General features: G+C 37.6%; 1 protein-coding gene across 4 annotated transcripts in view; it reads left to right on the forward strand.

Moving 5' to 3' along the window:
- LOC135114293 (LIM domain kinase 1-like) overlaps positions 1–14,519 on the forward strand; it is a 267,522-nt gene that overhangs the window by 178,755 nt on the left and 74,248 nt on the right. For all 4 annotated transcript variants that reach the window (XM_064030183.1, XM_064030184.1, XM_064030185.1 and 1 more), the window contains one exon: positions 6,359–6,513. In XM_064030183.1, coding sequence (XP_063886253.1) covers positions 6,359–6,513 — 155 coding nt within the window. The remainder of the gene's footprint in view (positions 1–6,358; positions 6,514–14,519) is intronic.

The raw sequence follows: 14,519 nt of genomic DNA on the forward strand, positions 1-14,519 counted from the left end.
AGAAGCAGCCATCACACAGGTGGTGAAGGCTGCACTATGGCTTTTTATTTTATTATTATTATTATTATTATTATTATTATTATTATTATTATTATTATTAGATGAGCATGTTTTAAGATAGTTTGGTCATGGGGAGAAGAATGGAGGATAGTAAACTAGTAAAGAGAATAATGTGTTCATATGTGTATGGTGGAAGTTTAAGTGGAAGGGCATGTCCGGAATGGATAAACTGGGTGAAGGAAGCACTGAATTAGAGAGGAATGACTGTGTAACAAACAAGAGTGATTGTGCATGATAGAGGTGAATGGAGAGCGGCTGTGGTGAGTGCATGAAATTGACAGTCTCATTGACCCCTGGGAGAGGGTGTGGGCACCCTTGATGGGGCTTATTGGTGTATGGACCCAGTGAGAGTTCAGGGTACTTCATAAGAAGCATCCTGCATCTGCTGTGACCTCAGGGTGTGCAGGATAGGGAACAGTCTTATTATGAAGGGGCAGGGATTAAATCAGTGTATGCTGTCAGGCCTCACTATGGATGTGTGTAGCCAGCTGTGCTGTGCTGGGGCTCATGGGGTGTTGTATGGTGGGCCACGAGACTGTCCCTTTCCACCAGGGGCCAACAGGGCCCAGAGTGCAAATAATGTGTGTGCAAATATGTGTTGCCTTGTGTGGGCCACCCTGTGTGAGATTGCTGGCATAGTATGTAAATAGATAGATTATATTTATTGTTATGTTTTCATTATCATTATAATCATTATTATTATTATTATTATTATTATTATTATTATTATTATTATTATTATTATTATTATTGTTGTTGTTGTTGTTGTTGTTGTTGTTGTTGTTGTTGTTGTTGTCATAATTATTATTGCTTACCTTTTTACTTACTTTATGTTATTCACTTACTGATTTCTTTCTGTGCAACCCATCTTACATGAAACTTGAGCAGCAGTTCTCTCCTTACATAGAATGAAGCAGACCTGTACAGTGGTGTACAAAATGACTATTACCTCTGCCCTCATTCTGGTCAGATTACATATATATTTATTTATTTTTACAGAAGTCTTAATACAAATACAAGTACATGCTTGTTGTGTATTATGTTTATGTAGTTTATAGAGCCAAAAATTCCTGGTGAGGTGGATTGTGAACGGAGTGAGAGCAAAGCATTCCTTGACTCTTACTTTTGGTGTGAATGCTTCCAATGAATTACATGTAATGATATTTGACTGAACTATAATTGTAGCAAGAGTGGAATGTGACTGACCCTATAATGGGAATCATGCCTTTATTTCTCTTTTGGTCCTCATGGTTAATGAAGAGACACCTCCATTTTGAATTATCCAAAAGAATTTTTTTTCTTTTTTGTAAAAGGAGGCCTCAGGCCTATGACAGTGAAAATGGAAAAGAAATAATGCAGTGAAAGATTGGAGGAGCTTAGTGGAGAAGACAGAGTGACAATAAATAGAGGGATTAAATACTAGGAAAAGGGTAAGAATGTTATGCACATCTCCAAGACGGTCAGGAATACAGGTAGGATGAGCATGAGATCAAGTTAAGTTGTTGAGCATAAAGATACAACAACCAGCTTTGGACTGAAAGTTATAATAGAGAAAGTACATCCCACCATTAATGAAAGTGGCATGCATGATAAACAAACTGTTGTTTCATAGTGCTGGGAAAGGGTTGAGCTCAGATAAAATACAGAACTCATTATGAAAATTTGTCAACATCACCAAGCAAGTTGAACATCTGTCAACTGTCACATTTCTGCATGTCACCACTCAGTTTACTCTTGCCCCTGTTAGAGAGTATTCACATTTGCTGTGCTCGTCCAGAAATTGTGCCAAATTTATTTGCAAATTTCATGTCAATGTAATGTTTAAGTATTAATGGCATGTAAGACTCAGATATCATAAACCAATATAAACATCTATATGATACATCTGAAAACAGTGATGAGAGTGTGATAGATAAGAGTTATGAGCCTGATTTTGATGGCAAAGAGTTGTCAAGAAGTGTTCTACCATATTTGCTGGCATATTAGACACACTTCTGCATAAGATGCATCCCTATTTTACAAAGATGTTTTGTGATAAAGTTATGAAAAAAAATGTAGTGTGTGTGTGTGTGTGTGTGTGTGTGTGTGTGTGTGTGTGTGTTATGTAAGAGGGTCACTGGCCAAGAATAACAGAAAATTTTAATAAAAAGAAAGGCACACTTAATGCAAGTTTCCATTGAGATGCCAGATAGAATAATAATGAAAAAAAAGGATAAGTGTCTTCAAATCTCCCTCTTGAAAGAGATCAAGTTACAGGAAGGAGGAAATACATAAGCAGAGGAAGGGATGAATGATTGAGACTACCGGTTAACTCTTGCATTAGAGAGGTGGACAGAATAAGGATGAGAGAAAGAAAAAAGTCTTATACAGCAAGGCTGTAGGAGGAGGGGAGGCATGCAGTTAGCGATATCAAGAGGAGCAGGTAGTGTGAAAATACCAGTAGAAGATAGCAAGAGCTGCAACATTGTGGCAATGAGAAAGATGCTGAAGACAGTCAGTTGGAGGAGAGGAGTTGATAAGACTCTTTTGATTTCACCCTCTCCAAAATAGTGGTGTAAGTGGAATCCCCCATATACATGAAGCAAACTCCATACATGAACAGATAAGGCTCCTGTACAGAGTTAGCAGCTGGGGTGGGGGATGAGGCGAGAAAAATTTTCAGAGACGACAAAGAACGCCTTACTTCATAGAAGCTACTTTAGCTAGAGATGAGATGTGAAGTTTCCAGTTTAGATTATAAGTAAAGAATGTTCAGTGTAGAAGAGGTGGACAATTGAGTGTCATTGAAGAAGAGGAGATAGATATCTGGAAGGTTGTGTTGAGTTGATAGATGGAGGAATTAAGTTTTTGAGACATTGAACATTACTAGATTTGCTCTACCCTGGTCAAAAATTTTAGAGAGCTCAGAAGTCAGGCATTCTGTGGCTTCCTGGTGTGATTAGTTTACTTCCTGAAGGGGTGAACCTCTACAAAAAGACGTGGAAAAATCCAGGATTGTATCATCAGCACAAGAGTGGATAGGACAAGAAGTTTAGAGGATCATTGATGAGTAATAGGAAGAGAGTGGGTGACAGGACAGAACCCAGAGGAACACCTCTCTTAATTAATAAGATTAAGAGAAGAACAGTAACCATCTATCATAGCAGCAATATAACAGTCAGAGAAGAAACTTAAGATGAAGTTGCAGAGAGAGATGGACAGAAGCTGTAGGAGAGTAGTTCTGAAATCACAGCTTTGTGTCAGACTCTATTAAAAGGTTTTGATATGTGTAAGGCAACAGTGAAAGTTTCACCAAAATCCATAAATGAACATGTGTTATGTCCTCACATCTGGTGTGATGCAGTGCTGTGGCTGTGCAGTACTACCATCTCATCTAAAACCAAGTGTGTGTGTGTGTGTTTTGTTTCTCTCTCTCTCTCTCTCTCTCTCTCTCTCTCTCTCTCTCTCTCTCTCTCTCTCTCTCTCTCTCTCTCTCTCTCTCTCTCTCTCTCTCTCTCTCTCTCTCTCTCTCTCTTTTAATAGATTTAGAAGAACAGTGACCATCTACCACAGCAGCAATAGAACGGTCAGAAAGGAAACTTGAGGTGAAGTTACAGAGAGAAGGATAAAAGCCATAGGAGGGTAGTTTGGAAATCAAAGCTTTGTGCCAGATTCTATCAGAAGCTTTTGATATGTCTAAGGCAACAGCAAAAGTTTCACTAAAATCTCCAAAAGAGGATGACCAAGACTCAGTAAGGAAAGCCAGAAGATCACCAGGAAATTAAAGCAATAAGACAGTAGTTTGAGGGATTAGAATGGTCACCCTTTTTAGGAACAGGCTGATTGTAGCCAAACTTCCAGCAAGAAGGAAAGGTAGATCTTGACAGACAAAGTTGATATAGTTTGACAAGGCAAGGTACAAGCACGGAGGCACAGTTTCAGAGAACAATATGAGTGGACCCCATTAGGTCCACAAGCCTTCCGAGGGTTTAGGCCAGTGAGGGCATGGAAAACATCATTGCAAATATTTTTAATAAATAGCATGAAGTAGTCAGAGGGTGGAGGAGAGGGAGGAACAGGTCCTGAATTGTCCAAGGTAGAGTTTTTAGCAAAGGTCTGAATGAAGAGTTCAGCTTTAGAGATAGATGTGATAGCAGTGGTGCCATCTGGTTGAAATAAAGGAGGGAAAGAAGAAGCAGCTAAGTTATTGTTGATGTTTTTGGCTAGATGCTAGAAGTCATGAGGGGAGTTAGATCTTGAAAGATTTTGACAGTTTCTATTAATGAAGGAGTTTTTAACTAGTTGGAGAACAGACTTGGCATGGTTCTGGGTAGAAATATAAAGTGCTTGAGATTCTGGTGATGGAAGGCTCAAGTACCTTTTGTGGGCCAAGTCTCTATCATGTATACCATGAGAATAAGCTGTGTTAAACCAAGGTTTGGAAGGTTTAGGTCAAGAAAAAGAGTGAGGAATGTATGCCTCCATGCCAGACACTATCACCTCTGTTATGCGCTCGGCACACAGAGATAGGTCTCTGTCATGGAAGCAGTAGTCATTCCAAGGAAAATCAGCAAAATACCTCCTCAGGTCTCCCCAACTAGCAGAGGCAAAATGCCAGAGGCACCTCTGCTTAGGGGAATCCTGAGGAGGGATTGGAGCAAGAGGACAAGATACATGAGAATGTAATTGTAGGAGCCCAACGGAGTAAAGAGGGTAACAGCATAAGCAGAAGGATTAGAGGTTAGGAAAAGGTCAAGAATGTTATGCGTATCTCCAAGACAGTGAGGATTACGAGTAGGGTGTTGCACCAGTTGCTCTAGGTCATGGAGTTGAAGACTACTTCACCAGGATGGTCAGTGAAGGGAGAGGAAAACCAAAGCTGGTGGTGAACATTGAAGTCTCCAAGAATGGAGATCTCCGCAAAAGGGAAGAGTCAGAATGTGCTCCACTTTGGAAGTTAAGTAGTCAGAGGAGTTAGGTGAGAGGTATACAGCACAGACAAATTTAGTTTGAGAGTGACTCTGTAGTTGTAGCCAGATGGTGGAAAACTCAGAAGATTCATGAGTGTGGGCACAAGAGCAGGTTAAGTCATTGTGAACATAAATGCATCATCCAGCTTTGGATTGAAAATGAGGATAGAGAAAGTAGGAGGGAACAGAAAAGAGGCTACTGTCAGTTGCTTCAGACACCTGAGTTTCAGTGAGGAAAAGAAGATGAGTTTTATTAGAGGAGGAGTGATGTTTTACAGATTGAAAATTTGATCTAAGACTGCAAATGTTGCAGAAATTAATGAAGAAATAGTTGAAGGGGGGTGTCAAGACACTTAGGGTTGATACCAGAAGGGCAGTCTGACCTGGGGACATTTGTGGTTCCCTCCCCAGATGGGGACTCCAAGGTTTATCTTGGAGTTGCCATGATTTTGAATTTTGAGTGAAGGGTGTGTGTGTAATTAGATGCTTGTAGTTTTGTGTGAAGGAAGAGATTTGTCTTTAGAAGGCAGGCTGTGGCTGCCCCCTTGTATTGTGAGACACAAAGGGAAACGTTCAGTGAGGTCATAGCCTGGCTTAATGACAAGTTCACTGTACCCCCTGATCCAGTGCTTTAGACCTCACTGGGAGTAATTATTGTTTCGGCACGTGCCTACTGCCGCTTCCTTGCCACTTTCAGCAGCATCATCTCCCAAGATTTTTTGTTTGCTTTAGTGAACCACTCCTCCTAGGACAGTTTTCTACAGTTAAAGTCTACCATCACTTATATGGGATATCTTGTGTACAAGTCCATTGAATATCTTTTCCATAATTTTAAATTGTTTTCACATGATCATTTCCATTAGTTTAGTGTCTGATTGGTAAAGCCTATTAATAACCTGCTTGATGTCTTTTCACCCTCAGCTATGTTGGTTCCAGTTCTCATATTTTTTATTAATTGTGTTCCTCTGTGTTACTGGAGATGAGGCAGCAAGGATGGTATAGCTTGCATGTGATTTTTCTGTTTACAACAAAGGTATTTTCCTCCTACCTCAGGTAGTCCTGGAGTGTTGTGTATTTACCAGATAGTCTGGTGTAAACATTTGGTTGGTGTGTGTGTGTGTGTGTGTGTGTGTGTGTGTGTGTGTGTGTAGGCTATCCACTTTACTATGACTGCATTGTGGTACATGGTACATATAGTTTTCCATGTTACATTTATTAAAATCTTTAGTAAAGTGGAAAAATAAGTACTGTATAAATTATTGAATTAAATATGATTAGTTGATAGAGTACTTATTGATAGATATTACCTATTTAACTGAAAATTATAATTTGATTAATATCATTTACAGATAATTGGAAGAGTTGAAGCAGATCCTGATTACATGCCTCGCTCCAAGGATTTTGGTCTCAATGAGTCAGTATTTCAGGCTAAGTACTGCAAAGAATGTCCTGAGCCTTTCTACAAGATTGCATTTATGTGCTGCAACATTAATCCTGATGCAAGGTATGGCACACACACACACACACACACACACACACACATATATATATATATATATATATATATATATATATATATATATATATATATATATATATATATATATATATATATATATATATATATATATATATGTTACAGTCAATACCTGAATCCAGACAATTTGTAAAGTGACTTATTTTTTCAGGCAATTTGTGAACTGCCTGGTTAGGTTAGGTTAGGTTAGGTTAGGTTAGGTTAGGTTAGGTTAGGTTAGGTTAACCTAACCTAACCTAACCTAACCTAACCTAACCTAACCTAACCTAACCTAACCTAACCTAACCAGGCAGTTCACAAATTGCCTGAAAAAATAAGTCACTTTACAAATTGTCTGGATTCAGGTATTGACTGTAACATATATATATATATATATACATATATATATATATATATATATATATATATATATATATATATATATATATATATATATATATATATATATATACTTACAGTCAATGTCATATATAATTAGAACTCCCACCGATGTGATCGTCACTTTGCACAAACTGGCAGCTCACTCCTTAGTCGGGGGGTGTGTGGGGGGAAAGCCAGGAGAAAATGACTACATGGCAACTTAGTTAGCCCCTTATATGTTTTTGGAAACATAGAATAACGGATCAGTGTTTGAAATATTGACATAAATGAGAGTTATTTATTGTGACCGCTCCTTCCTCCTGCTAACTAAATAGCTGTGTTTGTTTTAAACAGTGTTCTACTGAGGTGATGTGTGATGCCTGGAATATATACAGGCCACTATTACTTAGTACAAGTGTTAGAGTTTCACTAGAATGATAAACAAATAAAAAAAGGTAAGCCACATAACTATTATCAGTGAAAAGACTGGGAACGATAGTGCAATGTTTGTAGTGAGACACATCCTTGTGTCCCTCATTGCTCCATTTCTTCATTCAGTCTTTTCACTATCAATAGTTATATGGCTTATTTTTTTCTATTTGTTTAATCCTGTGAAGTCCATTCACATTGTTGGATTAGCTGTAAAACTAAACAAAATGAGATGGGTAGATGTTTTTTTTGTGAAGGGGGACACATGATGTTCTACCCTCATGACTTGAACCCCTCAAATATAATCAGTCCTCCAGAGGAGCAGATGCCTCCTACCCCTCCTCCTCCTCCAGCAGCAGTAGCAGCAACAGCAGACAGTGAAAAATAAATAAAATGAAAAAATAAAAATTGGGTCTCTCTCTCTCTCTCTCTCTCTCTCTCTCTCTCTCTCTCTCTCTCTCTCTCTCTCTCTCTCTCTCTCTCTCTCTCTCTCTCTCTCTCTCTCTCTCTCTCTCTCTCTCTCTCTCTCTCTGTACATCGCTAAGACATTTTATCCCTTTTTGTATATAAAAGAAACAATGAGAAAGGGTCATTTGGTATTTCCATTGATAAGACCTTACCAACTGTATTAGCAGTATTGCTTCATATCATTGGTATACACGCACACACACGCACACACACCCGCTCGGTAGAGCTACATAATATATGCTGTTTATTTATTCAAGTTTGCTATAAACTATAAAGTATTTCTCTATAAAATCTGATTAATGAATAAAAGAGATAGTGCTGCTATAAGTAATCATGGTGAAATCTTCACTAAATTTTACACACAGACACGTTTTGTACTTATTCACCCATTTTTTTTCCTTTTTGTACATATTATGATTTTTTTTTTGGCACACAAACTATACTCAAAAGTTCCAAAGCTTTCATATGAAGTATAGTTCAGTGCTTGGGATGTAAACTGAGCCAAAATTGAGATATGGTTTGCCTCAACTTCTCAGAATTGGTCTGATTAGCAGTCATTCCTTTCTTGAAAAATTTATGATGCTGATACAAATTAAGAACTGCTCAATACAGTTATATACAGAGTTTATTCAGTTATCTAACAGTGTATAATACAGACCAATCGAATGATTCCTTGTGGTGCAAAAATTATATCAGATAAAGATAAAGTATAAGGTTGGGATGACACATTTGAAAGTGGCATGTGTGGGCAAGACCCTGTATATAAGCACACATGTTGTTTGAAGTGTCTGGTGCAAAGAGGTTAACATCTGTGGAAATTTTCACTTGTATTGCATGCAATATCAGTGTGTTATTGGTCTGTGTTGCGATTTGTATATAAATTGTAAAGCCGTGTTAAGGGGTAATTATGATTAATCCTGTACAAACTAAGTATAGTGGGACCTCGGTTACTGAACACTTCCCTTTTTGAACAAATCGGTTTTCAAACAAAATTGTTAACTCATTATTGCATCAGTCGTGATACCATAATTCGGTTCTAAAACAAAGTTACTTGATTTCAAATATAAAAAGACATAGCAAAAGTTGCCATTTATTACTAATTTATAGATTCTATAAATATCTACTTCATTTTTATATATTTGGAGGAGAGACACATAGTGTAAGGGTAATTGAATCTTTGAAATAATGTAAATGTGGTCCTGTTGAAAAGTCTTTATGTAAATAAACAGTTTTTGGCGCTCAGGAGTAATTCCTCGCCACCTGTGGCTGTCTTGATTGTTGCACAGCTGCATTTTTCCAATAGCTTTTTCCAGCAGCAAGATGTCTAAGTGTTATGATCACCTTCATTTTGGTGGTAAATTGGTTGCTCCTCCCTTTATCACTCTGTAAGGCTTCCCTCACTAGATTGGTCTAAACCAGGGGTTCCCAACCTTTTTGTTCCTCTGTACCCCTTGGATGTTTTTATAGGTTCCCGTGTACCCATAAATAAATCAATAATAAAAAAAGAATTGTAATATTTTGATATTATATTATAATGAAATTTGGGAATCTTAAAGGTGACAACATCAATAAAGTAAACTCAAGTAATTTACAATATATCTTAATCCATCACATACATATCTTTCTTATAATTATTCATACAGTAAAATCTGTCTTATCTGGCATCAACGGGACTGCCGACATGCCGGATATTTGAATATTGGCGGATACTTGAATAGAAGTGAAATTATGTCCACAATCACCACTACACTCATGCATCTTACCATAACAAAGATCAGCTGATCTTAATCAGCAGCTGATCTAGTCAGCTGCTTAAGTGTAAGCACAACACGCTTCCTCTTTTCTACAACTTTAGGCATGATGAAGGCATCAGGCGATAAACAGTGCACACGCGGGACTGAGTCACTGAGTAAACACAGTGCAGTGGGCCGCGGGTGGCGCGAAGCAGTGCGCTCTGGTGGCGAGGGGACAAAGTATGCCTCGTGTGGGAATTTTAATCGATTTTATGAGTACACATTGATTTTTTATTGATTTTAAGGGTTGGGGAAAAATGTGCCGGATACCTGAAGCTGCCGGACACTCGAATGCCGGATGAGAGGGATTTTACTGTATATGATCCTTTCAGGCACAGTAGTTTGCAACCATGGTTAGTTCTATAATAGTGAAAATCAAATGGTATTCATACTATTCTTGATATAATTTGGATAAAAGTTTTGCTTACTAAAATGAGGAAATTGTGAAAAACACAACATTGTGCAATCTGACTGCACATTACAACACCATGTATTGCACAGTAGTGGTTATTCTTTGAGATCCAGTGTACCCCCTGAAAAGTGCAAATATACCACTGGGGTTACATGTACCCCAGGTTGCGAACCCCTGGTCTAAAACAGTATCTTCTGATTAGTTTTGTGTCACTGTGTTCATTCAGTACATCCTTTCTGGATAAATTATTTTGTGAGCCGGACATCTTGTGAAGCAGCCATCTTGGCTGTGGGCGTGTCTGCCATAAGCCACTAAGACACTGTAGACTGGTGTCTCGGAACAGATGAACCTGTTTTACATTGATTCCCATGGAGAAAATAATTTAAGTTTTTGAACATTTCAGATCTTGAATGCCATTCAGGAATTAATTAAGTTCAAGAACAGAGGTTCTCTGCTTTAGTTACTGTATTAATTACTACTATAAATAAAATAGAAGGTGGAAGTGTGTGAAATATGCATAGCTTTTGTTACTTTGACGTGGCAAGGAGATCAGGAGGCAGCAAGTTGGGCTGCCTTGGTGATTGTTGTCCACTAGCCGTCACAAGTACAACAGTCCTATTAAGACACTTTCTTGCTACTCTACCAGTTTCCTTTAGGTATATTCACTAAGATAACAAGAACTTAGAAGTCAGAACAACTGGATGTCTCAAAGAAGCTCCTGTCTTAGCTACAAAACATAAACTACTAGCTTGGAACACCAGCGACCACACTCATCCTTGGCCATCCACATAAGTCCCAGCTATGTGGTTTACAGATAAGTTATTACCTATTTATAATTATATTTAGTGATGCTTTCTGTGATTATGTGTTAGCCTGGAGGCAATAGGGTGATTGAAACTGTCAATTAGTTCACACAACATCTGTCTGTCTGTGTGTCTGCCTGGCTGTCTGTGTATATGTTGGTCTCTCAGGGTTTTCTTTTCAGGCTGTCCCCATAAAAGGGAGATTAGCCAAGACAAGGCACATGACTGACATTCACACTTATTCACAGCACTCTTTTAGCCCCTTGGTTCCTGATGAAAAAGAGAAAGTACTCCTACCTTCATGTCACAGGGATCGACTGTACAGCTTGGTCTGGAACAAGGTTCCTTCATTGCAAGTACACTCCCATACCATACTTAATTGACCCACACCTGTATTTACCTAGTTGTATTTACCTAGCTGTATTGTGCAGGTTCCAAGCTAAAGCTCATTTGTCCTGTCTCCATATCTGCAGTTATCCAATTTCTCTTTAAATTTGCTCACACGAACAGCTGTAACCACCTCCTCACTTAAACTATTCCAAAGATCAATATTTCGATATGAGAAACTATATTTCTTAATGTCACTGAGACATCTTTTTTTGTATGTCCCCTCATACATCTTGTTCCTGCATTTATATGCATATCCAAAACTTGTCTGTCTACCTTTTCCATATGGTTTATCATTTTGTACATTGTTATCAAGTTTCCCTTTTCTCTTCTCTTTTCCATTGTTATTAACCTCATTTCTTTCAGTCGTTCTTCATAAGTCTTTTCCTTCAATTCTGGCACCATCCTCATTGCTGTCTGTATTCTTTTCAATTTCCTTATATTCTTCTTTCTATGTAGAGACCATATGACTGCAGTGTACTCCAACTTGTTGCATATCATGGTTGTAATTATTTTTTTCATCATATCCATTTCCATGTAGGTAAAAGCCACTCTAATGTTACTTAGCATCTTACATTTGTGGCCAAAAATCCAACTTATATATTTCTCTGGTGATAGTGTGTCCTGAATAATCACCCCGAAATCCTTTTCTTTAATTCTTTTCATTATCGTATCTTCACCCCTTTTATAGTTCCATGTCGGTTGCCTTGTACTTTTCCTGTCTTCATCACATGGCATTTTTTAGGATTAAATTCAATTTTCCACTATAGGCTCCTAGCATTATTTTTATCCAAACCTCTCTGTAGCTCCTTACAATCCTCCTGGCTCTTTATAACTTTTAGCAACTTTGTGCCATCAGCAAACATGTTAATGTAGCTATTTAATCCTTTCTGCATATCATTTATGTAAATCTGAAATATAATCAGTGCTAAAACATAATCCTTCTGGTACTCCACTTGTTACCTTACTCCACCTGGAAGTATTATCTCTGATTATTGTCATCATTTGTAGGATTTTTTTCCTTTTTATTTTACTCATCAAAATTTAGTTCTATATTATATTGATAATTAATTAATTAATTATATGTGTACATAAACATAAAAAAAAATGTAAAAGTAGTTGTCTGACCTATTCATTTCATGTAAAGCACAAGTTAACACAGGCTTTGTCCAACTGAACCAAGCTATATCCTCCTATATTTAGGAGGGGGCAGTAGGCACCTGCCAAAATGATAATTACTGCCAGTGAGGTCTAAAGCATTGGATCAGGGGATGCTGGAAACTTATTACTAAACCCAGCAGTGACCTCACTGAATGTTTCCCTTTGTCTCACAACACAAGGGGGCAGTCACAGCCTGCTCTCTAAAGACAACTCTCTTCCTTCATACAAAACTACAAGCACTTACCATATTTGATGGTTCATAAGACGCACCTTTTCCCCCCAAAAAAGTTTCAGGAAATGAGCTTGCATCCTATGAGGCCAAGGTTCAGCACTGAGGTAGTGGTTAGTGGTAAGTCTATGGCAACAGAGGCTCTAAAATCAAACCTCAGACATCTTCGCACATGTAAACAAAGTGATGATTGGTACTAGATCACAAAACAACTCTTTCTTTCAAGGTAACAATATATAATAGGTCATACTCACTAATAATTCACATAGAATGACACTAGTCAGAAAGAATTTGCTTAAGTGACCATGCACCATGCATTGCATGTACACATGCAATGCGGTCGGTTACACACTGAACCCGGTGACACGGGCAAGCTTCACTGCGTTCTTTACAGTGTGATGCTGTTACTCTTTGAGGTCAGACACACTTTCATACAATTAAAATTGCACCTATCTTTTAACATTCTTATGAACAAACTATATTACCCCTGTAGTCTCTCTCAGTCACTGCCAATGCCATATGCCAGGTACATGTTTACATCTCACAATGAGATTGGTACGTAGGCTACTAACAAATATTAAAGTTTTTAAATGCAAAATATTGGGATCTAATAATGATCTAAATGCATGTGAAAGTCTTCAAATGTCAGGTGAAATCCTTCACTTCATATTCAGAGCTTAAATCTGCTCATTTATCTTTTTTTCTTCATTTCAATGTCTGAAAAAACTGGGTCCATCTTATGAGCCATCAAATAAGGTAATTACACACACACACACACACACACACACACACACACACACCCTTAACTCAAAATTCAAAATTATCATGGGAACTCCTACACCAGTCTTGGAATCCAAATCTGGGGAGGGGACCACAAATGTCCCAAGATTGGACAGCTTTAATCCTCTTAGATTTTCCAGTTTCCACAGTAGGCTCATGTGTGGAACCTTGTCAAATGTTTTTTTTTTTATATCCAGATATACAGCATCACTCATCTCTTGCACCATATCTATCATTCTAGTATAAAAGCTCAGCAGATTTGTAACACATGATCTTTTTCATCTGAATCCAAATTGTTTATCTGTAATTATCTCATTTTATTCCAAATACTGCACACATTTGTTTTTTATTACAATTTCGCAGTTTACCTGTGATGCTAGTTAATGATACTGGCCTGTAGTTTAGTGGCTCCATTTTATCATTTCTTATATAGTTAGGCATTATATTGTCTATTTTCCATTGTTTAGGCACACTTCCTTCTTTCAACAATTTATTTATCACATTCCAGATTGCATCCCCTAGGTGGTCTCTACATTCTTTCAATACTTACCCTGACACACCATCTGGTCCCATTGCTTTTCTAAGTCACTCAACAGCTTGTATATTTCATATTTTTTCCACCTTAATTTCATGTAATCCTTCATTTGACATTCCACCTGTAGGCGCTACAAAATCTGCTTCCTTTTTAGATGTGGATTTAAAACTCTCATTCATAATTTTGCTCATCTCATCATTTTCATATGTCCTTCCACCTTTTTAAGTTAACAATATTGTCTCTGTTTCATTTTATCATTTTTGTATCAGTAGAAAAGCTCAAGTTCACTATATCCTTTTCAAAGTTCCTTTCTTCTTCATTTCTTATCCTAAGATATTAATTTCTTGCTTTTTTTTTATATTATTCTCTATTTCCTTGATTCCACTGCTTCATCACCTTCTTCCATGCCTTTTCCTTGTCCTTTTTTGGCCTTTGTACATGTGGTATTATACCAACTATGCCTGCTCATTTTCATTTTGTCCATTGGTACAAATTTGTACCTATTTGATAGTGCTTCATATTTTGTCGGCACATCCTTGTCTTCCAACAACTTATCCCACTATATAGTTCCATAATTCTTTTAAGTTCTTAAAACCCACTTTATACTTCCATAATT

The sequence above is a fragment of the Scylla paramamosain genome, chromosome 27 (genome assembly GCF_035594125.1).
Source record: "Scylla paramamosain isolate STU-SP2022 chromosome 27, ASM3559412v1, whole genome shotgun sequence".
Taxonomy (NCBI): Eukaryota; Metazoa; Arthropoda; class Malacostraca; order Decapoda; family Portunidae; genus Scylla; species Scylla paramamosain.